This window comes from Oreochromis niloticus, linkage group LG7 (assembly GCF_001858045.2).
Source record: "Oreochromis niloticus isolate F11D_XX linkage group LG7, O_niloticus_UMD_NMBU, whole genome shotgun sequence".
Classification (NCBI taxonomy): Eukaryota; Metazoa; Chordata; class Actinopteri; order Cichliformes; family Cichlidae; genus Oreochromis; species Oreochromis niloticus.
Window position 1 is genome coordinate 3,748,792 of NC_031972.2, and position 25,529 is coordinate 3,774,320.

Consider the following 25,529-nt stretch of genomic DNA (forward strand, 5'->3'; position numbering starts at 1 on the left):
ACAAGGAAACTTAACAGTCGCTCTTCTAATTTAAACAAAGAATGCAGCAAATTAAGAAATGCAAAAAATAAAGAGTAGATTAGTCTGCAACCACACAGCTGAAAGTCTCATGAACCTCTGCAGTGTTACTGCATCAGCACAGCACAGCTGCCTCTTTTAGCTTTTTCAAAATTACTAGATTGATGGCAGAGCCAGACACCAGACATTTAATATATTTTTTATATAGATTTTTTTGTGTTTCAGTTTTAAAACGTGGCAGTATTTTTCCCATTAATATTTATTTATATAACAGAGCCAAAACATTAGTACTGTTACATAATGATATCATGTGGTAATTTGCAGACCTCATCTTGGTGTAACGTCATTACAGTTTGGAAAATCTGGCGGTTGCTCGTTGATTGCAATTAATGTTTGCTGTTGTTCTAAACTGATTGCCAGAAGTTGAATGTGCAGCAGCCTCAACCTCTGGGTGATCACTTTTAATCAATTAGCAATTTCGCAGATTGAAGGCAATAACTTTTCTTCAGACAATCACAGTCCAGCTCGAACTGACTGCAATCAGTCTCAGATTGGCAACAAATAATTGCTGTCATATTGCCCTGACTTGTTTACGTTGTGTCTCTTTGCAACTGGGGGTTTCGCTGGTTGTATTTTGATTATACAGTATTGTGTGAAATGCATGTCTGCGAAGGTTCTCAGTCATCCAGGTCATCGTAGTCTAATGAGCTTAGAAAGAAAAGCGTCCGGACTTCTTTAAGTTTCTTGAAGACGTTTCATCCGAGAAGCTTCTTCAGGTCTAAGAGCAAATGGTGACAAGTCCCAGATTTTTAAGCCCCATGGGAGTTTCCCCCAAGGGGGTCATGAGCCCCCTATTGATCCTCTACCTAACCACACGAGCCAAGGTGTGAAAACGAGTGTGGGTCACAATCAGCCAAGGTTTCAGGTGAACCCACTGGGCCATTTCCTGAGGTCAAATGGCCCAGGATGTGAGTGGGTGTTGCTGTTAAGCCACTCCTGATTTCTTTATATTTTGCTGGGAAAATGGGAACTAGGTATTAGGTTTATTGAGCCCTGAAATAGTGACCAGTTTGGGCAGCATGGTTTTATCCCTGTTACTTCACAGTAAGAAGGTCCTGGGTTCAAATCCACCACCTGGCCGGAGCCTTTCTGTTTGGAGTTTGCATGTTCTCCCCATATCTGTGTTGGTTCTCTCCAGGTACTCCTGCGTCCTCCTCGGAGAGTTATTGCTCAAGACCACTTCAAAAATGTACAAAGAAGTCTGGGTCCTTGGAAGCAAAATATAAAGAAATGAGGGGCAAGACTTTTGCACAGTACTGTATTGCTATGTGAAAGTGAGGTTTTAAAACTTGTTTAGAAAGAACAAGGAGCTGAGCCTCACTCCTGAAAAACAACCCCACACCATAATCTCCTCTCTATGAAAATGTACACTTGGCACAGTGCGGTTAGTTTCATTCTCCTGGCAACCACCAAACCCAGACTTATCCACCGGAGTGCCAAATGGACAAGCATGACTCTCGACTCCAGAGAACACTGCTTTACATCACTGCATCCAACACTTTGCATTGCACTTGGTGATGTACAGCTTGGATGCAGCTGCTCAGCCATGGAAACACATTCCATAAAGCTCTATCCACTCTATTCTTGAGCTAATCTCATGAAGTTTGGAGGGCTGTAGTGACTGGCTCTGCAGAAAGCTAGCGACCACTGTGCACTATACACTTCAGCAGCACTTTGTTATAATAACACTAACAGTTGATAGTGAAATATTTAGTATCAAGGAAATTTCACAGCTGAACTTGTTGCACGGGTGGCATCCTATCACGGTACCACCCTGGAATTCAATGACAGGGACCAGGTCTTTCATAAATGTTTGTAGAAGAAGTCTGGCAACGTACTTGATTTTAAAAACCTGTGGCCATGGAAGATATTCGACACCTGAAGTTAATTATTTGGAGTGAGTGAATACTTTTGGCAATATAGTGTTTGTCACCATATAGTGATGTCATCCAGTAAAGAAAAGTGAGGACTGCGAGTTCGCTGTCCATCTGACAGCTGCTCGTTAACTCTGGATTAACCCAGCCTGTTAAAAGCCACATTACTGAGGATTAATCCTGAACCCACCGAACTTCCATACATACACAAACTCAACATATACACACTCTGGTACGGAGTGGTCGTACCATGTTCCTATCCTACATCTGCTGCTCCGCTTAAATGTTTGTTTGTATTTCAGCTTTTTAACTTGCCTCTAATACAGCTGTACATTGGCAGGCCTGATGTTTGTGTTACATGACAGTCTTAGTGATCTTAAGGCCAGATGATCCTTAATGTATGCTGACCTTCTGGCTGCCGGAAGCACTTTGAGTTTGAGGTTACAGGGGACGAAATGTTCTGTGTGTGCTGCAATAAGAGAAAATTTAAGGTTACCTTTAGCACCTTGACTTAAATGAGCTCGGTCAGCTTGTGATGTCTTTGAATCACTTTAGTAACTTAGTCCACAGTCCAATAGATGTTAAAGGATTTCATAACCTGTCTTTATTGAGTCTCTACTCCAAACAAGCTTCACCCTAGCTCACTCTTTAGAAACAGTCCTCAGATTAGTCTTATTAAGTTTAAGAAATTTAAACTCATCATTTTCCTAAATTCAAGTCATAAAATTCATTATTTTTTTCATTAAATATTTCGATTTTTAAAAATTACATTAATCAATGTATAAACTGAAAGGTGACACCAGACCGTGAGTCCCTGCTGCAAGAGATTCCTTACTGATAAATTCACATGAACCATATTTCAACAATAAAAACCTGCACGGCAGACCTGATGACATTACAATGCTTTTCAGTATTTATTTTATTCACACTTGTAAATGGCCTGTATTTATATAGCGCTTTAATTGTCCCTAAGGACCCCAAAGCGCTTTACATATCCAGTCATCCACCCATTCACACACTGGTGATGGCAAGCTACATTGTAGCCACAGCCACCCTGGGGCGCACTGACAGAGGCGAGGCTGCCAGACACTGGCGCCACCGGGCCCTCTGACCACCACCAGTAGGCAACGGGTGAAGTGTCTTGCCCAAAGACACAACGACCGAGACTGTCCAAGCCGGGGCTCGAACCGGCAACCTTCCGATTACAAGGCGAACTCCCAACTCTTGAGCCACGATCGCCCCCCTTGTGCATTTTCTTTTCTCCTTATCTTTCCTCATGTTGTGCTTTTCCATGTTATACCTCTCTGACCTGTCTTCCCCATGTGATGTTTGTGTAATGTATGTATGTATGGTCAGAAGGGTAAGACGGCGCTGGCACGGCTGGCAGCCTTAACCCAATTTCCCTCGGGATGAATAAAGTATGATCAATCAATCAATCAATTAACTCATATGGTTGCTGTAACTGAACACACTCATGGCTGCAGCTTTTCAGCCACCAGCCGAACACAACAACAACAACCAGACAAAGCACAGCTTTTTATGCTGGCAGTTGTGATTGCAGATCCCATTGTAAGGAAGAGGACTCCCTTACTACATTTATTTATGTTATATTATCTGTATAGCACTTTAGAGCACACCTTTCACTTTATTAAAAGCACCTTATCAAGCACTTTATTTAGCATTGCACTTTAAGCATGGATTTGCACACAAGAAACTTAAAATATTTATTGACTATTTATTGGGAATTTTAAAATCAGTTGGTAGCCTTATTTCAGATCCTGCACAGCTGCTCCTCATCAAGGAATGTGGTGGTTGTCTGTCAGGAGAGAAGAATGGTGATTGAGATTGTGATTAAGGTTTAACAGTAAGGAAAACTAATGCAAGTGTGTGTGTGTGAAATCTAGGAATAAAAGTGGTGCCGTGTTTGTAAGATAATGATTACTCACCTTCCTTGCCTGTGTCCTCTTCAAGGTGTTTGGGCAAATGTTTCCCCAGGGGTCCAGACACCATTTAAAGGTTCCGGGAGAGACCATTGGTAAAGAGAGTGTGGTGAATCTTTTTGTGCTTGGGTTTTTGGGTTTTTATAATATTGCTTTTGGTGTAAAATTAAAGGGTGAAATATTTATTAATATAAAAATGTGAAATGTATTTATGTATTTATTTATTCTAATTGATATATTGTATACTGTGGTGGAAGGTTGGGATTTAAGAATTTACCTGAGAGTGGAAGAATGGTTTAGTCTGTGACAGCTGAACATATTTAAGGCTGCCGGTTGTCATTAGAGGGGATTGATTGTGCTGTGAAGACGCTCGACAAGTCAACTGTTGTAAGGACAGCTGTATAGTAGTGATGGGCAGATGAAGCTTCATGAAGCACTGAAGCGTTTCATCCAATTGGTTCACCCCAGTGCAAAGCTTCTTGAAGCTTCATTTGCTCTAGTAGGACATCTACTGCACGTAAAAATATTAGTTGGCATGAATTTGAAGAGTGTGGCATTTTGCACACAGCCTGTAAATGTCAACAACAAAAGGAGTGTGTAAAACATGTATATTGTAGTTATGGCAGTATGCTGTGTATATTTATACTGGCAGTATGGAAAATGATTATTTGGAAATGCTTAAAATAGAAATGATCATTTACTGTGAGGTGAGGTGTGGCTGGGGTATGGACAGTGGTTGTGCTTTTGTAACGCTGAGGTATGGACAGCTACACACTGAGCCTCAGTCCTGCCTGTTCACATTTTATTCTGTAAAAACTAAATTTTCACTGCTTTTATGACCTTTTTAGTGGGGAGAACATAGCTAGGATTTAATGATTTAACAAATCTTTTAAATCCTTTGTCCTCCATAATGCTAAATGTCTGGGGGTCCTCAATCACCATGCTAACCAGGTCTTCATCTATTTGAGATTGTTCTCCTGAGGAAAGACAATAAAAACAAAGCACAAATATAAATATCACACATGTAATTTATTACAGTTGTAGAATATTCTTATATCATTTAGTAACCTTACCTCATGCTATATTATCATGGCATTTGATGGCTCACCTGGTCTTGCTCCACAATCGGTGTTCCCCTTATTCTCATGCAAAGCTCTGTAGTGCCTGAGCATGGATGAGGTGTTCCTGTTATATCCCAGCTCCCTGGCACATAGCAAACACTTCACCTTGTACAAAAGTAAAGACAGCTTAACATAAATTGTATTGCACCATCAGTATTATGAAAATACATCTTCTGTAGAGATTTACATACCTTGTTGGGAGGAATAAGATCAAAATGTTCCCACACAGGGGAGGACATCCTCTTCTTAGCTGGCTCCATTCTCTCCTGACTTTCTCTCCTCACTCTCCTAAACCTCCAAACTGTCTCCAAACTGTCTCCAAACTCTCACTAACCGCAACTCTCCATCAAACACCCACATTTTGAATGAAGTCTGAGGGGTTTATATCGCTATCACAGCTCGCGGCAAAGTTCAAACCACTTCCTGAACCAGTCACGTGGCACAGCCGGGCAGCGAGGCTTCGGACGTCATCGTTTTCAGCTCCTCCCATAAATGAAGCAAGCCTCGTTACGCGCATCGCGGAAACGCCCCCTCCATTACTCGACACAAGCTTTGAAGCCTCGACACAGAACGTCACATCACTACTGTACAGCAAATAAATACTTTTTGTTCCACTACACTTGCCTTGGTCCGTCTCACTGTGTTTCCAGCCGCGAAGGGCTGCCCTGTTACACCCATGCAGGTGTGTCCATCTCCCCTGCAGCAGCATCACAGACCACGCCCCACCACAAAACCCAATCCAATTTTCAGCTTTTCCCCTAATTTCTCAATATTCACTCTAAATACCCAAATATTTGTAAGATTATATTCTTGAAATAACACTTATTTCAAGGTTATGAAAACCCGAGATCTAAGATCTGGGAATGATTTCTAGAAAACAATATAAATTTGGTTTAGTCAGCATTAAGTAGACATGTCGGTTCTCAGATGTGTAGGTTCTCAGTTATCCTGATCATGTTAGTCTTGAGAGCTTGAAAAAAGAAGGCGACTGGACATCTTTAGGTTTGGGAAGATGTTATATGTCTTATTCAAAAGGCTTCAGAAGTCCAGACACCTTCTTTTTTCAAGCTCTTACGATTACCATTAAGAACCCATTTTAAATTTCAAAATAATGCCCTCAGCTCCTGAAAGGCAACTTTTAGCTCCTCAGCAGTTTAATTCAGAGGAGAGCCAGCTCAGTAAATTATGGTGTCATCTGCATAAAGGTGCTCTTTTTAGCTGTAGACATATTATTTCCTATATTAGTAATAAAATGGAAAATAATTCAGTTCATGAACTGAATTGAATTAAAATGACCTGAAATGATCAAAATTAATTTCTGCAAACTGGCACATGAACAATCTGTAGACAAGGGATGAGAGTTTTAGGGCTGCTTCTGATGTTTCATGTTTCAGCAGTCTGTAGTTGTATAGCAGTTGCATCGCATTTCTACTCACCATTTATGAACACAAATGGTGTCCGGGGGACGGGAAATGGGAGGTCTTGACCCAGATATCTGTGACTGACGTAGCCACTGTGAGATCACGATTGGTCAGTGAAGTCTCGTAATGAAGCACGATGTCTACAAATAGAGCCTGTAATCTCATAGACGTAAGTCTTGTTGCAGCCAGAGTAGTCGGCCACTGCTGGTCATTAGAAAGAATGCACATTTAATGACTTTTCCACCTTGGCTGCACTTTTCAGACCTGAAAGGTGTGTCACTCTCTTATACTGTCTTTATTAAGTCTGTTCAAAGAATAAAGGTAGTGTCTCCGTCATGCTGCAGGAGATCTTTGAAAGCAAAATGGAGGCGCAGAGCGAGTGTGAGGGCGGAGCCATGTGCCTTGGTGTTTAATTCTAAACCTCTAAAAATGGATATATCACACAGCCCTATGATGTTTAGATTCAGATAGGACAGTGATGGAGAAACTGTCTTGTTATGTTTATTAAAGTGTGCTGTTAGGCTAATTATTACATCATTCTATTTGTGTTTAATGCCCTCTGTATACAGGGAGTGCAGAATTATTAGGCAAATGAGTATTTTGTCCACATCATCCTCTTCATGCATGTTGTCTTACTCCAAGCTGTATAGGCTCGAAAGCCTACTACCAATTAAGCATATTAGGTGATGTGCATCTCTGTAATGAGAAGGGGTGTGGTCTAATGACATCAACACCCTATATCAGGTGTGCATAATTATTAGGCAACTTCCTTTCCTTTGGCAAAATGGGTCAAAAGAAGGACTTGACAGGCTCAGAAAAGTCAAAAATAGTGAGATATCTTGCAGAGGGATGTAGCAGTCTTAAAACTGCAAAGCTTCTGAAGCGTGATCATCGAACAATCAAGCGTTTCATTCAAAATAGTCAACAGGGTCGCAAGAAGCGTGTGGAAAAACCAAGGCGCAAAATAACTGCCCATGAACTGAGAAAAGTCAAGCGTGCAGCTGCCAAGATGCCACTTGGCACCAGTTTGGCCATATTTCAGAGCAGCAACATCACTGGAGTGCCCAAAAGCACAAGGTGTGCAATACTCAGAGACATGGCCAAGGTAAGAAAGGCTGAAAGACGACCACCACTGAACAAGACACACAAGCTGAAACGTCAAGACTGGGCCAAGAAATATCTCAAGACTGATTTTTCTAAGGTTTTATGGACTGATGAAATGAGAGTGAGTCTTGATGGGCCAGATGGATGGGCCCGTGGCTGGATTGGTAAAGGGCAGAGAGCTCCAGTCCGACTCAGACGCCAGCAAGGTGGAGGTGGAGTACTGGTTTGGGCAGGTATCATCAAAGATGAGCTTGTGGGGCCTTTTCGGGTTGAGGATGGAGTCAAGCTCAACTCCCAGTCCTACTGCCAGTTTCTGGAAGACACCTTCTTCAAGCAGTGGTACAGGAAGAAGTCTGCATCCTTCAAGAAAAACATGATTTTCATGCAGGACAATGCTCCATCACACGCATCCAAGTACTCCACAGCGTGGCTGGCAAGAAAGGGTATAAAAGAAGAAAAACTAATGACATGGCCTCCTTGTTCACCTGATCTGAACCCCATTGAGAACCTGTGGTCCATCATCAAATGTGAGATTTACAAGGAGGGAAAACAGTACACCTCTCTGAACAGTGTCTGGGAGGCTGTGGTTGCTGCTGCACGCAATGTTGATGGTGAACAGATCAAAACACTGACAGAATCCATGGATGGCAGGCTTTTGAGTGTCCTTGCAAAGAAAGGTGGCTATATTGGTCGCTGATTTGTTTTTGTTTTGTTTTTGAATGTCAGAAATGTATATTTGTGAATGTGGAGATGTTATATTGGTTTCACTGGTAAAAATAAATAATTGAAATGGGTATATATTTGTTTTTTGTTAAGTTGCCTAATAATTATGCACAGTAATAGTCACCTGCACACACAGATATCCCCCTAAAATAGCTAAAACTAAAAACTACTTCCAAAAACATTCAGCTTTGATATTAATGAGTTTTTTGGGTTCATTGAGAACATGGTTGTTGTTCAATAATAAAATTATTCCTCAAAAATACAACTTGCCTAATAATTCTGCACTCCCTGTATGTATATGTGTGTATTTGTATTATACTGTTCTACATACCTGTCAAGGAAGTGCAGATGGAAGCTGACTACCTTCTAAACATGAGACTAATGTTTATGTGGATTGTCCCTGACAAAAAGAACTGAACTAAAACGCATAATGAACAAATGCCCATGAGAAGCTTTTAGGTTGAACTATTGCAAATGCAATGCCACTGGATGTTTGTGTTCAACTGGTGCAATATCTGATGAGTAGCAGTGAGATATTTGCTGTTAAATGAAAACTAGACATTCTTGTAGGGCCGTGTTCAAGTATGATTAAAAGGAGAAACATCAGCTACATGCAGCAGCAAAATATTCTGTAACCCTAAAGCCAGAATCAGCTCATTCTTCATTATTTGCATGCCTCCTGCATTCCCATTGGTCTTACTAAGCAGATATTATGATGAAGCACTTCCTCGATGTTTTGCTGAGCTCTGGGATTTGCAGGAGGTTTGCAGAAACGCCCCGAATCCACTCCAATGCCGAAGCCGCTGTGGTGTGAAGGTGTAGCCTGTAGTGCATTGCAGGGCATGCTAAATATTTAATTAGCAGAGAAATTAAGTCAGTGCTGACTATAACAAATGGGTCAGTATGAGAAGGTGTAGTGAGCAGGATGACAAAGCAAAACACAAGGTTTGTTTTGGGTGGTGTTGGCCATGTGTGGAGGAAACGTCCGAGTGATGATCAATGATCCTGTCTGAGAACCTGCTGTGAGAGTACAGTGTTCAACCTCTGGGCAGAAAGCAGGTTAGACTGAAAAGTACAACTATGAGGTGTGATAATGTGATGAAATGAACACATCTTGGAGTCTGTAGCCTGCTAGCAACCCTGTAAGGGGAAACATAATTACCGGAAACTACTTACAACTAAAAAAGATGAAACTGTTTAGATTCAAGGATTCAAGGAGCTTTATTTGTCATTCGCATCACATGTTAACATGAGTTAACAAGTTATAAATAAATAGTTAAGTTTTTTTTGTTTTGTTTTGTTTTGTTTTTTGGTTTTTTAACAAACAGAAATGACAAGTAATAAGACAATACAATAAATAATACTATAACTAGAGTGCAACAACCTGAGTACCAGTATAGAGTATGGGTATAAATATAGGTGTAAATAAATACTTTAGCAGCAAAGGGCATGATGACCAGCATTGATAAAGTGACAGTGTCAGTAAGTGTCAAGTAGTGGTTAAGGTGCTAGGACTTAGACTGTACATACTTTGGACATTTTAGAACATTAGTCTCTCAGAATTAAACTTTATTTATTTTATTTTATTTTTTAAATTCTTTATTTCTAAACTATTACTTCACGAAGCTGATTACAGGCATTAATCAACACAATTTACAAGGGGAAAAAGAGAAAAAAAAAACAAAAAGAGAAAAAAAAAGAGGCACTGAGCAGTCGGGAGCAGTGTTGGGTAAGTTACTTTAAATTAGTAACTTAGTTACATTACTAGTTACTTCTCTAAAAAAGTAACTCAGTTACTTCAAGTTACTCGTTACTTTCAGAGTAACTAGTTACTAGGGAAAGTAACTTTGGTTTTACTCAGAATTCTCTTGTTAATGTGTTGCTTCTGTAACTGGATACCCAGCCAGACTGCCAGTCTTCTAGCTTGCTTACTTGCCACAAGTGCACTGTGCCACCTACCAACAGAAAGGAAAAAATAATGTGCACATTTCCACGAGAGAAATCCCACGCCTGGACCGTCGTTGACCGCCGCCATGATTCTAGCCTGCTTTTTACATCCAACACAAAAACTGCAGTCGTGGTGCTTTTGATTGTACTCAGAACTTGGAAATTCTGCCTTCTGAATAGGAAGATGTAGGTAACACCAGACTGCAGATGAGCTGCATACAGAGCTGGACTGGGACAAAACAATCGTCCCGGGCATTTTGACTAGAGACCGGCCCACCATTATAGGAAAAATCATAAAGCCTTTGAATGAAAACAAACACTGTTGTGACAGTGATGTACACTGTTCTGATGGTATATATGTATCTATCAATTGTTTGTTGTAAGACTCAGATAATTATTTTTTTAAAAGCGAGACATTTTAAATGAGAATAATAAAGAAAACTATTTCCTTGTCCCCCCCTTTCCCTGTTAATGCCCTACCTGGCCCCCTGGCAACACTTTGCTAGACCCGCCCCTGCACAGTTACCAGCTGTCAGCTACTTAGAAAAGCATCCTGGTGTTATTTGTCTCTCAGAAACAGTTCATAACTTCCCTTCAACTCATTCATGTCACCTAAAAGGTAAACCTGTTTCTACATCACCTGTTCAGCTCTGATGATTCAGTAAGGACATCTCCTGGTTTCATCTGCATGTTTCCCTCTCACCAGATAACCAAACCGATATCATGACCAGCAGCTTTACAGCTGTGGCTCCAGCAAACATCAGCTGATACTAGAAATTAATATTAAATAAATTCTAACAACAGCTGATCAAGCTTAAACGTGCTGCTGTTGTTTAACGCGACATCCGCTGGTTTCCTCTTTCTGGCGCAAAGTGTGCGATAAATAAACAACAGAGAAAAGCCGATCAGCTGATCACTGATCAGTTTCGTGATTGAAGTAGAAACGGGAGAGAATGAGAGAAGAAGAGGCAGCTGTGCAGCTTCAGCTTTGTGTCTTTTTCATTGTAGCTGAAGTCCGGGACAAACTGTGTTGCTTTTCACCTCAGTACGAAACGCGTAATATTTTCTCTGAATACCAGACGATTCTGTTTTTTACTGGACGGTTGGCAACTCTAATAATTAACCGTATGAACAAAATAAAGTTCAACATCAGTAACATAGCACCCACCCAGCTGTATAGAAACTCCGTCATGCTAGCTAGCACGCAGTACGAAAATGTCAGCATACCGAAAATAAACTCCACCTAAACTTGGTTTATATCTGACTCCGATAGACTGCAGGTCATAACTTCTTACCTGAAGTTCAGTTCACCTGACACGCGGACCGGCGGCCGCTTCGGGTCTCTCCTCTTGCCTCCCTTTTCCTTCATCCACCTGCTGGTCTCCACCACTTGCTAATGTTATTGAATCTGTGGAAGCTCCGCGATATCCACCACACGAAGTAACGAGTAACGAGCCTATCTAAATCCCAGTAACGAGTAACGCGTTCCTGGTTTTGGCATAATAACTAGTTACCGTGCTCGTTACCACAATAATAACGTAGTTACTGTAACGCGTTACTTAATAACGCGTTAGTCCCAACACTGGTCGGGAGTGACCAGTTAGCCAGGTTGGTAATTTCAAACTTTGAAAAGAAGATTCGGCTTATGGGTATTGGCATATAGGACCCACTTATCCCAACACGAACGAAACCAACACACCCTGTCATTGACAAAGGCTGTTAGCTCCTCCATCCTATAAATCTCTAGCGTCATTTCCCACCATAATGACAAAGTCGGTATATCTTGCAATAACCATTTCTTAGTTATACATTTCTTACTTGCAACAAGTAAGGCTCTTAACAAATGTGTCATTTTTAGACCAGTTCTGTGGCATACATCCAAAAAAGATGTCCAAGGGGAATGTACAGTCAAAAATGCCTTGTAATGTTCCATGAATGTCTTTCCAGTAGATCCGGAGCAAAGAACAATCCCACATAATATGGGTGTGGTGTGCTCGTTGGTGTCCACAGTTTCTCCAACACGCAGGAGGATTCCCATCATAATGAGCCTTTTGACATGGAGTAATAAAGAACCTTATCAAAGACTTCCATCCAAATTCCCTCCAGCTGCTGGAGGAAGTACTCCTCCATTGCCGTTCCCACATCTGAGTCCATTCATCCCTTGAAATACACACCCCTCCCTCCTTTTCCCATAACGTCTTCACATAGTCAGTTGAGTGGGGAAGCTTATTTATAAGAAAATTATACAAAAAATAAATAAGTCTTGTATCGACATCCCCACTATACGCCTGTCTAAACAGAGTTACCAATTCCACATTAGTGTTTGACATCACTCCGATTGTTGTCTTTATATAATGTCTTATTTGCAAGTATCGGTAAAAATCCTGTTTTTCCAGATTATACTTCTGTTTCAGTGTGTCAAAACAAATTAAGTTCCCATCCTTAATCAAACTATCGAATGTAGATAACCCTTTAGCAGACCAACTTTTAAAACGTGAGTCCAGTTTGTTCGGGATAAAGTCAGAGTCATATGCGTACCACTTAAATAGAGCCAAATCCCGTTCCAATTTAAATTCCTTCACAACATTTCTCCATACAGTAAGTGTACATGACACCCAGGGGTTGCAAACATTGTCTATACATTTCCGAATGTTCGAATCCATCAAGACAGCTTGTATTGGAAGGGAAAACATGCTCTCCTCAATAGTCTTCCATTGTGCTTGGTAGCTTGTATCACACCAACTGACCACAGTCTTCAGCTGAGCAGCCCGAAAATAATTTTTTAATGACGGCAGCCCCCATCCTTCTTGTGTAGTTGTAAAGTTTTAAAAGAAACCCTCGCCCCCCCCCCCCAATCCGCGATATTATTTTATCCCATTCGTTGAATCGGCTTGAATCAATAGGTATTGGTAGTGTTTGGAATAAATATAATAATCTTGGCAGAATATTCATTTTGATGGATTCAATTCGTGAGTGTAGAGAAAGAAAGGGGATCATGTTCCATCGTCTAATATCACCCACTATTCTCCTTTGTAGGGAACCAAAGTTCTCCTCAAATAGTTTAGTTAAATCCTTAGGAATAACAACTCCTAAATATTTCAATGATTTTGCTTGCCATCTCATTGGATATCGAACAACCAAGTGAGCCGGAGGGCTATAGTTATAACTGAGAATTTGAGTTTTAGACATATTAATTTTATAACCAGAGAGTTTCCCAAATTTTTGGCATAGATTCATCAGCGCAGGCAGGGAGTCAGTTGGCTGATCTAGATATATCAATATATCATCCGCATAGCAAGCAAACTTGTGTTCCTGTCCCGCGATGGTAATCCCCTTAATATCTTTGTTTTGTTTAATTGATTGTGCCAAAGGTTCTAAATACAAAGCAAACAGAAGCGGGGACCAAGCACAGCCTTGTTTATTTCCTCTCTGCAGAACAAAGCTGTTTGAAAGATAACCATTAACCTTAATTCTTGCGGTGGGATTAGTATATAATGCCCTCACGTATCTACAATTCCCTTATGTAAGCCAAATTTATCCAAGACTTTGTATAGAAAGTCCCAATTTACGGAGTCGAAGGCTTTTTCTGCATCAATACTCATAAGCATGGCTGTACTCTTAGATGTCTGTATCCGATGTATTACATGAAGAGTTCTGCGTATATTGTCCTGGGTCTGTCGTCGTCTTATGAACCCCGTTTGGTCATTACTAATCAGGTCGGGTAAAAATTCTTCCATTCTCCTGGCCATTATAGAAGTAAACAGTCTGTAATCGATGTTAAGAACAGAGATGGGTCTATACGAGCCACACTCCATTTTGTCTCTCCCTTCTTTCGGGATAGCCGAGATGATAGCCTCCTTCCAACTCAGCGGAATTTGCGCTGTTTTTAACACCCAATTGAAAGTAGTGAGTAATGTAGGGATCAAGTTCCCGATACCACTCCGCGGTGTAACCATCGGAGCCTGGTGACTTATTTGGTTTCAACCTATTGATGGCATTCATAAGTTCAGATTCCATCACCTCCGCTATCATCATTTTATTTTGTTCCTCATTAACGCTCGGTAGGCATAAAGAATTCAGAAAATCATCCATTTCATACTCAGCCCCCCCCCCCAGGACTCCCGCGTATAATGTTTTATAAAATGATTCAAAAGCATCCTGTATCTTACTATGATGAGTCATTATATTTCCTGTCTCTGGGTGTTTAATTTTAGTTACAGTTTCTCCGCTATCTTCTTCTTAAGTTTCCACGCTAAGATTTTCATTGATTGCGATCCCCCTTCATAATATTTCTGTTTAAAATATAACAATTTTCTCTTTATCGCTTGTGTACTCAGCGTATTTATTTCATTTCTGATCGTTGTTCATTTCTGCAGGGTGCCCGCTGAAGGCGTATGTTTGTGCTCACTTTCTAGTTGCTTTTTTTTGGAAGGAGGTGAACGCTATGATCTTCCCCCTCATTACAGCTTTTAATGCATCCCATAGTATCAGGGGGTGACACCTCCCCATTATCATTAATTTCGAGATAATCTTTGAGTTCTTTCCTTATTACTTTCCTAAATTCCACATCTTCACGCACCGCTGTATCTGACGATTGATCTGAACGTATATCCTAAAATTTCAATTTGGAGATTGAATTCATCTCTGCTTAGTCACTTATATCTATCGAGCCCATCTCGCATGTTAAGATTTTATCCCTATCTCTTCCAAACGTCAGAAAATAATCTATCCTCGTGTAAAGGGAGTGTGGGGCTGAAAAATGAGAGTAATCCCTCCTTGTAGGAAAACAATTTCTCCAAACATCAATTAAACCCACCTCGTCAAACAATGCTGAAATTCTTTTAAAGGCTACGTCCACACGTACCCGGGTATTTTTGAAAACGCAGATTTTTCTATGCGTTTGCACCTTTCGTCCACACGTAAACGGCGTTTTTGGTCACTGAAAACGGAGATTTCTAAAAACACCTGCCAGGGTGGATATTTTCGAAAACTCCGTTTTTGCATTTACGTGGACGAGGAAAACGGAGAAAACGCAGCATCAAAGGTGTGCGCCTTTTTTGACGTCACACTGTGCGCCACGTTATTGTTTCTGTGAAATGAATTTCTACAATACTGTTACTGTTAATCCGGTTGTTCAGTCTGACGTCACTGGCCGTGTCTGGGCCTAAACTCCGCTGCAGGTCCATATATCAAACGATCACTGTGGCATTACTGAGAGTTGAAAAACTGTCTAAAGACTTTCATCTTTAATAAAATGATCAGTGTTCTGCTCTACCAGGTGTAACAATTGAGTTTAACATCCAGGCATCCATGAAAATGGAATTTATGACATTTAACGGCGTTAGAAGTTAGCAGGAAGTTAGCTCGCTAGCTTCTATCTAAATACAATATAGCATGTCCTGACTGCGGGGTTTTGGAAAAAAATTCAAACGTACAGCTCTGCTATAACTTCCAACATAAATGAAGACAGAAAACTAAACAGCAGTGACGTTTGTAGGGTTACTGAAGTTTGGCTAGCTGGTATATAATGATGTGCTACGTGACCGCTAGCGACACAGCTATGTTAGCATAACATAAACAAGCTAACTTTTTTTCCACTCGATAAAAGTTAACGTGAGTGTTCTCGGTGGTCAGGAACAAATGTAATCGCATGGCAGGATGCTGTAAAAGGACTAAACTTCAGCCAGGAGAACAAGTGAGATAATCCATCCACAATACGAGGTTAGTCATTCATATACTGCTGCATGGGCTGTGCTGTAGTTACATCGTAAGGTTTTAAAAACTGAGCTTAAATACATGATTAGCGGTAATAAAAGCCGAGGGAGGTCAACAGTGATCACTGACTGTTTTAGGAGCTTTTTGAGATTAAATGGAAGAAAATACAAAACATTAAACATGTTAACAACACAAAAGTCATATTAAACGCAGACTACTTTAGGCCCGGAAGTAGGATTCGTCACGTCATCACTGAACAACCGGATTGTACTCTCTGCGGTGTTTAAATGCTTACATGCACACACACAGTTACTGTCCCTCCACACATACCACTCGGTTCTGCTTCTATGCCCCATCTTTGTTTACTATTTCCCACCCAGGCTTCTACACTTCTGATTGGCCAACATTTCTACACGGTTAGGAATATATCGCCACCTGTTGCTTTGGCATGTTCCTAGCAGCGTTTTCCTTCATGTCTGCGTTTACGTGTGGACGGGATTATTTTTTAAAACGAAAACGGAAAATCTCCGTTTTCAAAAATACCCGTGTACGTGTGGACGTAGCCTACTCGATTCCAGCTTCCTTCTATTGGAACTATCTAGATCCGGCCGCAGGCGTACGTTCAGATCGCCGCCGCAAATGAGTTTCTGTCACCATTATATTAACAATGTTCTTAAAAAAATTCAAGTCACTTCCTGGTGGGGCGTACACATTCATTAAAGTAACCTGATTACCATCAACTGTTCCCGAACCAGTATAAACCTCCCCTCCTTATCTTTAATTTCAAATGATTTTTCAAAGTTCAAAGCCCTGGAGATCAAGATCACCACACCCCGTCTGCGGCCGGATTCATACGATGAGGAGAACATGTTTGTAAAACCCATCCTCCTAAGTTTTTCATGTTCATTATTATTCAAGTGTGTTTCTTGTAAATATACAATCTGTACTCGATCTTTCTTCATTTTAGTCAAAATTCTACTTCGCTTAATAGGATTCGTGAGCCCATTCACATTAAAGGAAATAACCTTAATTCCCTTAGCGCTCATTTTTCCAAAATAAAGTATCCAAACTTAAATAACTTATCGACTGGTCAACTCCCACTAAAAACCCGAACAGTGAACAACAACAATCGTCCAAAACCGGACAGAAAAAAAAAACAACGTGATTCCAAGGTTGGGGTCAGTCCTCTCTGACACATAAATCCCATGAACAGGGGGAAGCCTCCCCTGGCTAAAGGGCAAGGGCCCCTAATATCTCCTTTAAGATGCATTTCTCCACAGTCTCTCTAACAATCTTAATTATTCATCTAGTAAGGGGAAGGTATTTGTTATCTCACCCACTTTGACAGAGCAGTATATCCTCATTAATCTCCTGTCATGGAGGGGGAGCACCTTCTAAAAAGCTGAAGCTGCTCACGAATGGCTCTTTCTCTGTGCCCCTCCGTGTCACGCCGCTGCGACATTCCCGTCTTCTCCCACGCCAGGCTTGACAGCTGCTCCATTAGGGTCTGCTTCGAGACGACTTTAGCGATCTGGAATCCCCTGCTCCGCATATCCGTCGTCGCCTCCTCCGCATTCGAATAAAGCACAGTTCCCTCTTGATAGAAGACCCTCAATTTGGCAGGATAAGGGGTCTGGAATCTTATGTTCTGTTGTTTCAAAGCCCTTTTAGCTTCAGCGTAGTCCTTACGTTTTCGCAGGATGGCTGGCGCGTAGTCCTGATCGAAATATATTCTCTGACCGTTCAGCAGAACAGTCCTCTTGGCCCACGCTTTGTGCAGAACTTCTTCCTTTGTGGTAAAGCGGGCAAAACGGATCAATATCGAACGTGGGGTTTCCTCTCGGTTCCTCACAGCTCCCAGAGCCCTGTGTGATCTCTCGATACCAAGCTCTGTGCCCTGGGGGAGGTCGAGGCATTCCGTCAGTACTTTTTCCACAAAAACTGGCATCGAGGACCCCTCCACTCCTTCGGGGACATTATATAGCCTCAGGTTCTTTCGCTGGGCCCTGAATTAAACTTTATGACACCAAAACAGCCCAAATACCTCAGGACCTCAGAAGACCTCAGAGGTCCTGGGATATTAGTCACTAAGACATGACATATGAGATCCTGGATAATAGGCTTGTTTTTGCAGCCCATCTCAAGCTGGATTGCATTGAATAAAGAATTAGATTAAGGAATTTGGAGGCCAAGTCATACACCTGTTGTTACATTTTGGCAGGTTTTGGTATTCCTAACTGCTTCCTGTGTTTTCCTTTCTTGGACCATGTTTGGAAGCTTTTCATATATACTACATTTTCTTCCAAATATCCAGGGCTAAGCGTACATTTGAGATTATACTGTGTTTCTCTTTTTAAGTGCAACTTTGAACTAAACAGTTTTTATGTGTTGCTTTTGAATGCCGTAAAGTTGGACATTTTAACATGGAGTCTGTGGGGACTGACTCAGTTTAGGTGCCAGCCTCTAGTGGACATTAGAGGAACTGCAGTTTTGACACTTATTACATTGGGTTCATTTTTTAACCCTGTAGGTTGTTCCTTAGTTTTCACACACTTTCAAATGAATACCGTGTTCTCATCTGACTTTTTTCACTTTGAGATTCAGCATCAAGAACCATGTACCGTTTCACTCATGTCATTAACGTTTCATTAGCTGTTAAGGATAATAAGTAACTAAAGGTAGTGTTTTTGGCCCAACTTCAGGTTTGGCTTTGTTTCTCAACCCTGGAGATTTCTGCTTGTTGAACATAATCAGTGTTAACCTAGCTTGTTATAAATTAGAGCTCCTAGAGGAAACCCTTGAAAGCATTCAGGGTTCACACTTAGGATCCAAGCATGCTGTTGTTCTTCTAATAAAATTTACGCCATGCCCACTTTTAACTCATTGCCAACGCCTTACTTGTGACTCACAGATTTGCAGGTTCTCCAGAAAAACTTTGTCTGAAAAACATTTAATTTTGCTTTAAATTGAAGTTTCTGCTTTTCTTTGTTAAGATGATTTTTTGGTGAATACTGATCTTTACTGGTGGATGTTTTTTCAGACTGTTAAATATAATGAGCCAGTTTTGATTGAAACCCTTCAGAGGCAGCATGGAAACCTGAACCTGCCTGGTTGCCTTTGCTGCTGCGCGCCCGCCGAGCTCCTGGCACTCGTTCTGCTTTTGTTTACTTCAGTGTGTTTACACTCTGCTGCAACTGCTGCTGCCAGGAAAACAGAGGGTCAAGTTTCGTATGTAAGCAGCATCCAACTGCTAACACTCAGCAACCTGTGAATCCTCCGAGGCTGCTGGGAGAATCCGTCCAGACAGAGATGAAGTGTGGGCAGAGAGCAGCTTGTAAACGTGAACAGAGCCGCTGAGACAAAATGCTCTGAATAATTCAAAGACTCTGGTCCTGCTGCTGCTGCCGCTGAGGGCCGGGGAGAGCCGACACACTGCGGACTCTCAGGCTGAACGCAGCAGTGACTTTAAATCTCTCTGAAACATTCCTTATCTTCGTGTAAACCTGCTGACTGATCATGTTCTATTTACCTGCTATCTTAGAATAGATGAGACTGCCAAGAGAGTAATGTTTTCCACAAACTCAGGAAAGCTGAGTGTAGGAAATTTAATTTGAGGTAACTTTTTTAAGGATGTGCATGCACTTAGATTACCAGCTAAATGGGTACTGGTCGGCATTTATGTAGAGTCATTTGGCCTTAGCACATGATTATGACCAAGAATTTCATTTTATGGCAACAGCACCCTCTGGTGACTACAGTAAAAATAACAGGAGTAACAGAGGAGGGCAGGGTGGATGGATGGGTCAGCATGATGACTTTACTGTTTAACTACCCAAAAAAGTTATTGTGTAACTTTGGCTGCAAGATTACAAAATAATTCTCATTTTTAGGAACCATTTTCATTTTCTCTCCAGCCCAGAGTGGTCTGGGAATTATGGTACTATGAACTGCGCATAGCAAAATCTAAGAGGAGCTGATTTTTCTACCTGTGTTCAGACAGCAGTACCTAGTGAATGTTTTGTGCTACTGGGATACAAACAAGATACAAATAAACATAAAGTTTAATTTCTATTCTTACCAGAATACTTAGACTTTTGTCTCCAGCAAAAACAGTCATGGAGTTACAGCCATTTAAAAGGTGCTTGTCAAGAGACTGTAGTTCCCTCATTTCCTCTTTCAAACCAATGCAGCTGTTTGAGATTCACGATCACTTATTATTATGAAACAGCAGCTTGCACACAGACATGGTAGTGTTATTTCACCAAATGAAACTAACAAAAATACAAATCCAAAATAAAATCATCAAAACTGAATCTCAACATTACAACAAAGTGTGAAAGATGATTCAATGGTCTCACGGCCCGAGGAAAGAAACTGTTCTGAAGTTTTGTGATAAAGCAGAAACTGTATTTCTTGACCAATGGCAGCAAGATGAGCAGGCTCTGGCTGCTGTGGGTGTTACCCTTTAGTATCCTTTGGGTCCTGCAGAGACACCTCACAGGTATCACTGGTGCTCAGCAGAGGCGTGATGGTTTTATTACCATCCAGTTTTAGTCCATGAACATCCCATTCCAGTTTGCTGTTAGTTTTACAGCTCTGTAAAAGTACACCACACTGTAAATTATTCTTCATTTTCATGTTGCTGAATTCTAATAACAAAAGCCTGTTGGCTTCATGTTGTCTTTCACAGATTGGTCGCTTCTTTGGCGAGGTAGACGGGTCCATCATGGCTTCATTGCTCAAGATGGGAATGTTTAAAAAGTATGACTAACTCAAGACATATTTTCCAATGATGTTTCTTTTTATTTTGAAATATGTTGGTATGAAGAACAGAGCACACTTTTCTCCAGTCACAATTCATCCTGAGCTTTCTTTTTTTCAGAGTGTCCCTGTTTGACTACCAGGCGATGTGCAAGACGGGCCACCATCACGCCAGCAGCGCGCGACCTCTGCTCAGCGTGAGTCTCATTACTATTTAGCTACTGATGACAACAGAGGCTTACCTCTTATATTATTGATATTATCTGTTATAAAGTTCTTGTATACCAACACATGGGTAACATCCAAAGATTAAAGAAGTATTCTGATGATTTTTAAGATTTTATTCTACCAAAAGTTCTCGTTTCTTGTTTTCCCTTTTGCAGCCATTCTACGGCATCGTGGCTTTGATAAGATGGTTCTTCTCCAATGCGCTGATGTAAGTGCTAAAGAGTAGCATCCCATAATCAAAATGTCCTACACTGATGTGATCATGCAAACAAATGTAAATCAAGGCTTAGAATCAAATAAAGATTATTTTGAACTGGGCTGGTTTCAGTCATTATGCAAATGTACTGTTTATAAGGTTTGGGGAAACCTGCAGTCAGCTGAGACTGAAGAAGTCACTTGGATGAGTGACGAAACGTTTCTCCCACAAAACGCTACGTCCAGATGAACAGATTCAACTTTTGGAGATTATTTTGAACTGTTAATCATGCAAAGCTGCTCTGGTAGAGTACAAGAATAAAAGAAGGAGCTGGAAATGGACAGAATAGGCACAAAAATATGTGTGGTCACTTAACCTGTGACAGACAAAAAGACCATCATATATTTCGTATATTTTGTACTGTATACAGTTTCCAACCTCATTGTAGTGTTGTAAAGGTATAACGTAGGATAAAATCTACATACTCAAGTACGATCTCTCAGTCACTATTAATGTGCTTCTGTTCTTATTATATTAGAAACGTTTCGTAATGATGTTAACAGCAAACACACTGTAAGTCCAGGGAGACTTTTGTCTGCTTCATGTCTTCAGGGTGTGAAATACTACCTGTGGATAATGAGCCAGTGTGCGTGGTTCACATTTTTAATATGCATAAATCATTTTAACTGCAAACTGAACCTCCCCACCACTGAGAGATTTTTAAAGCTTAAAAATAAATCAAATGGTGGTACTTAAAGACTGCTGGACTTTTATATCACCGAACCGAAAGACTTTTACTGACTGAAACCTGCAGAGTTCAATTTTGCTTTGTGCCTCAGTTGTTTCACAGTTTACCTCACAGCACTGACTGCTGCTGCTGGATGTCAGGTGCTTTTTTTGTCTTTAACAAGGTGTTTTTGTGTCTCTGTCAGGTTCCTGCTGGACTTTAACCTCTGTGGTCTCTGGCACTCTGATTACTTTGTGGATGGTAAGCTCAGACTGACCTGACTGGTCAAGTTATCTGACAATGCACTTAATCACCATCAAATCTTGGTAGTCTTTGTTTCTCGGGAAGTTCAATCGTATGAGGAGCGCTGGTTTGGGAGTAATGATCTCTTGAGTCGGCCTCAAGAGGTGATTAGTGGAGCTGCATGTTTTAGCATTGGTTTCATTTTCAGTCCCACAGGTCGACGCTTGCTCAGGACATTACAGTAGAGATCAGTCTGATTACAGTGGATATAACACGGCACGACCCTGTGAAGGAGAACAACAACCAATCTCAATGTATCCGTACAACCAGTACTGGTAACTGGGGATCACAGCACCATGAGCCTCTCTACGGTTTATTACAAACTGTAGGACTTTGACCCATTGTTGTGATCTGTCTGCTCGAGTGGGATGGCCTTCGTTGTCCTCCAGGTTTGCTCACTGGTGCATCTTTATTTATAAGGCCCTACTTGGACAAATGCCCACCTATATTTGCGATCTGCTTACACGGAAAAGTACTGTTTCTTACAGCCTGCGTTCAAGCGATCTTTTGTTGCTCAATGTTCCATTTGCCAGAACTGAACTGGGAAAGAGGGCTTTTACTTATGCTGCCCCTTTCACATGGAACATGATGCAAAAAGATTGGAAGATAGCAGATCTTATTTCATTAAATGCTTTTAAGTCTAGATTGAGAGAGCCAGAGAAAATCGTTTTTTAAAATGTAATTGTTATTTTAAAATATGTATGTAACTTTGTAATTTCAAAGTGTTGTCGCCTCTTGGCCAGGACTCCCTTGAAAAAGAGGTTCTTAATCTCAATGGGACTTTTCCTGGTTAAATAAAGGTATAATAAAAATAATGAGCTCCACCTCTGACTGCTGCCTGATCCCGAAAGTAAGAGCAGGCCGTAGGAACCAAAGGAAGGCAGGGCCATTTGGGTTAGGCCAGACACAGTCTGCTAGTTTAGAACAGGTCCCTTGTTTTTCTCTTCATAGGGAATCACATTTAGCCTGGCCTCCTGCTCAATCGATAGTTTGGACCCTACTAGGGCCAAACTGCCTCAGACAGCATAGCTCATGGGGTTACTTGGGCAGAAAAAATCCTTTACTCACCCCTCCACCATAACGGCAAATCATCCTCTCACGTAGGACCATGACCTGACCAAAAGAATAATCCAGGTGATAGGTGTCTGAGCTCCGCCTTAGAGATGGGGTAAAGAGCTCTGTCTCCTCCCCATTAAACCGAGTCCATTCAGGTGGTTCAGCATCTGACCAGGATTTTCCTGGATGCCTCATGGCTGAGGAAGCGTGTCCAACTAAGTGGAGGGACTACGTCTCTCAGCTGGCTCAGCAGCACCTCAGCCAGCAACCCCAAAGAGCTACAGGAGGTGGCTGGATACATTTTCTATTATTTATATAGAGTTATGTGCGTAACTTTATCATTACACCTCATATTAGTGGAGGAATATTTGTAGGTGGCAGCATGCTGTAGCTGTCTGGATAAATATGTGGAGCTATTCAGAAGGTTTTCGTGCTCCTCTCAGGATGAACTCAGTAACTTTGGTGATCCTTCTGGCTTTCCATCGTTATCACATTAGTGAGCACAGGTGTCGGTGTCGTGTCTCCAGAGGCTGAAACTTTACCGATCAAAATTCTGAAAGGAAAACGATTAGAAAAGTTTTGTTTTCTTTTTGTCTCATTAATAAATTACTCATCTTCATCATCATCTCTCCATCACCATCCTCACCTTCATCACCTCCGTGTGCCATCTTTGTCGTCACTGTGATCCATCTTCATCCGTTCAGCCAAAGCTGGCTATCACACATGTGAGTAAGACACATCTGTGGACATCATCTGCTCATCATAAAAAGGGACTAGCCATCTCAGGTGTAGCGACGCTGTGTAACGTGTGTGTGTGTGTGTGTGTGTGTGTGTGTGTGGTTTCCTCAGCTCATAAGCAGAAGAAGGTGGACGCGCTGCAGCCCTGCGACACGGCTTACCCTGGCTTCATGTACGACCCGTCTGTCAGAGAGGCCAACAGCCTCATCAAGTGTGGACGATGCCAGAAGTATGACACACACACACACTTTAAAAATCAAAACAAGCTTCATTCATAGTTTGTTAATCTTAAATCGAGGAAGTTTCAACTTAAAATCAAAAATAAGATTTCTTTTTTATTTTAATATCAGTTGATTGTTTCATGTGATATTTCAGAGATCACTGTGACCGCTGTTAATTTGAAACGCTGTCCACTGGCTGCTAGTCTGATAATCGAATGATTGGCAGTGACTTCTTTGCGTTTCAGGATGTTTGTGGTGCAGCAGATTCCTGACAGTAACCTGGTTCTGGTCGTGACTCAGGCCTACTGTGACTGCTCCCGTCAGTATGGAGCCATTCTGCTGGAGCCCAAAGAGATCAAATATATCCTTCACATACTCAGCAGCAAAATGCTGCCCCCTGCTGGATGCTTACAGCCACAAATACTGCAGGGAGGGCTAGACTGCGATCAGCCTGGAAAATCACATTTGTGCTGTAATCTCCTTATTTTCCCTCAGATCAGTGATGCAGTCCATTGGCACTCCACGGCCAGTAATGAGAACATTAATAGATTATCTAAGCAGTCTCACAACATCTGTTTGCTCTTAGCTGAGGCTTTGAAACTTCAGATTTATGCCATGCTTTGTTTCTACAAAATTTCGTCCCCATTATATATTTATTCCCAAAAAGTCAGGCGATGCTGATCGACAGTCGTTGACATCGAGCTTCCAGTTTTCCTTAACATCTGTGAACATAACGCCACAGTGAAGTGCAACAGGATGAAATCCCAGAAGGTGCGGCGGCGCCCTGAGTCATGCCACGCCTACCACCCAAAGGTCAGTGCTGAGCCTCACAGCTGACTGTGAATGCAGAGAACTGTAAGACTATTTAACAAAAACAAACGTGGTGATTTTAAAGGCTCCAAGACAAATAAAGAATCTCACACAGAAAACTAGCAACAACACATAAGGTGTGTGTGTCTGTGTGTGAAATAAATAGAGGTGAAGCAGGTCTCAGGGTCAATCGGGTACTGATGCACCTCTGTCCTGCAGCACATCCAACAAATCCTTGAGTCAGCTGAAAAGCAGAACATCACCTCTTTTATTAAGAGTGATTTTTTTAAGGGATTCAAATTCTTCACTTTAAAAGTTCCACTAATCATTTAACAGTCGTTGTTGCAGCTTGTGTATAATCTCTAACATCAGTCCTGAGTCACACTTGATGGCTGTTTAAAGCAGGTGTATTGGGCAGATTTTTATTTTATTCTTGGACTCCCCTAGAAGAGCTTTGCATGATGGGTCATAGCTTGTAATAATCTACATTTGGCTTACACTGGACTGTGGTGCATCATTTATGTGAAACAAGCTCCGGACACTCAGGACGATCTCCAAAGGAACAC

The 25,529-nt window shown here is 41.3% G+C and overlaps 1 protein-coding gene across 3 annotated transcripts in view; it reads left to right on the top strand.

The window, feature by feature from the left end:
* LOC100700975 (voltage-dependent calcium channel subunit alpha-2/delta-4) overlaps positions 1-25,529 on the top strand; it is a 99,923-nt gene that overhangs the window by 71,320 nt on the left and 3,074 nt on the right. For all 3 annotated transcript variants that reach the window (XM_005449251.4, XM_005449252.4, XM_025908974.1), the window contains 8 exons: positions 20,614-20,684; positions 20,806-20,881; positions 21,068-21,120; positions 22,041-22,096; positions 23,899-23,919; positions 24,044-24,161; positions 24,399-24,514; positions 24,884-24,966. In XM_005449251.4, the coding sequence (XP_005449308.1) occupies positions 20,614-20,684; positions 20,806-20,881; positions 21,068-21,120; positions 22,041-22,096; positions 23,899-23,919; positions 24,044-24,161; positions 24,399-24,514; positions 24,884-24,966 (594 nt within the window). The remainder of the gene's footprint in view (positions 1-20,613; positions 20,685-20,805; positions 20,882-21,067; positions 21,121-22,040; positions 22,097-23,898; positions 23,920-24,043; positions 24,162-24,398; positions 24,515-24,883; positions 24,967-25,529) is intronic.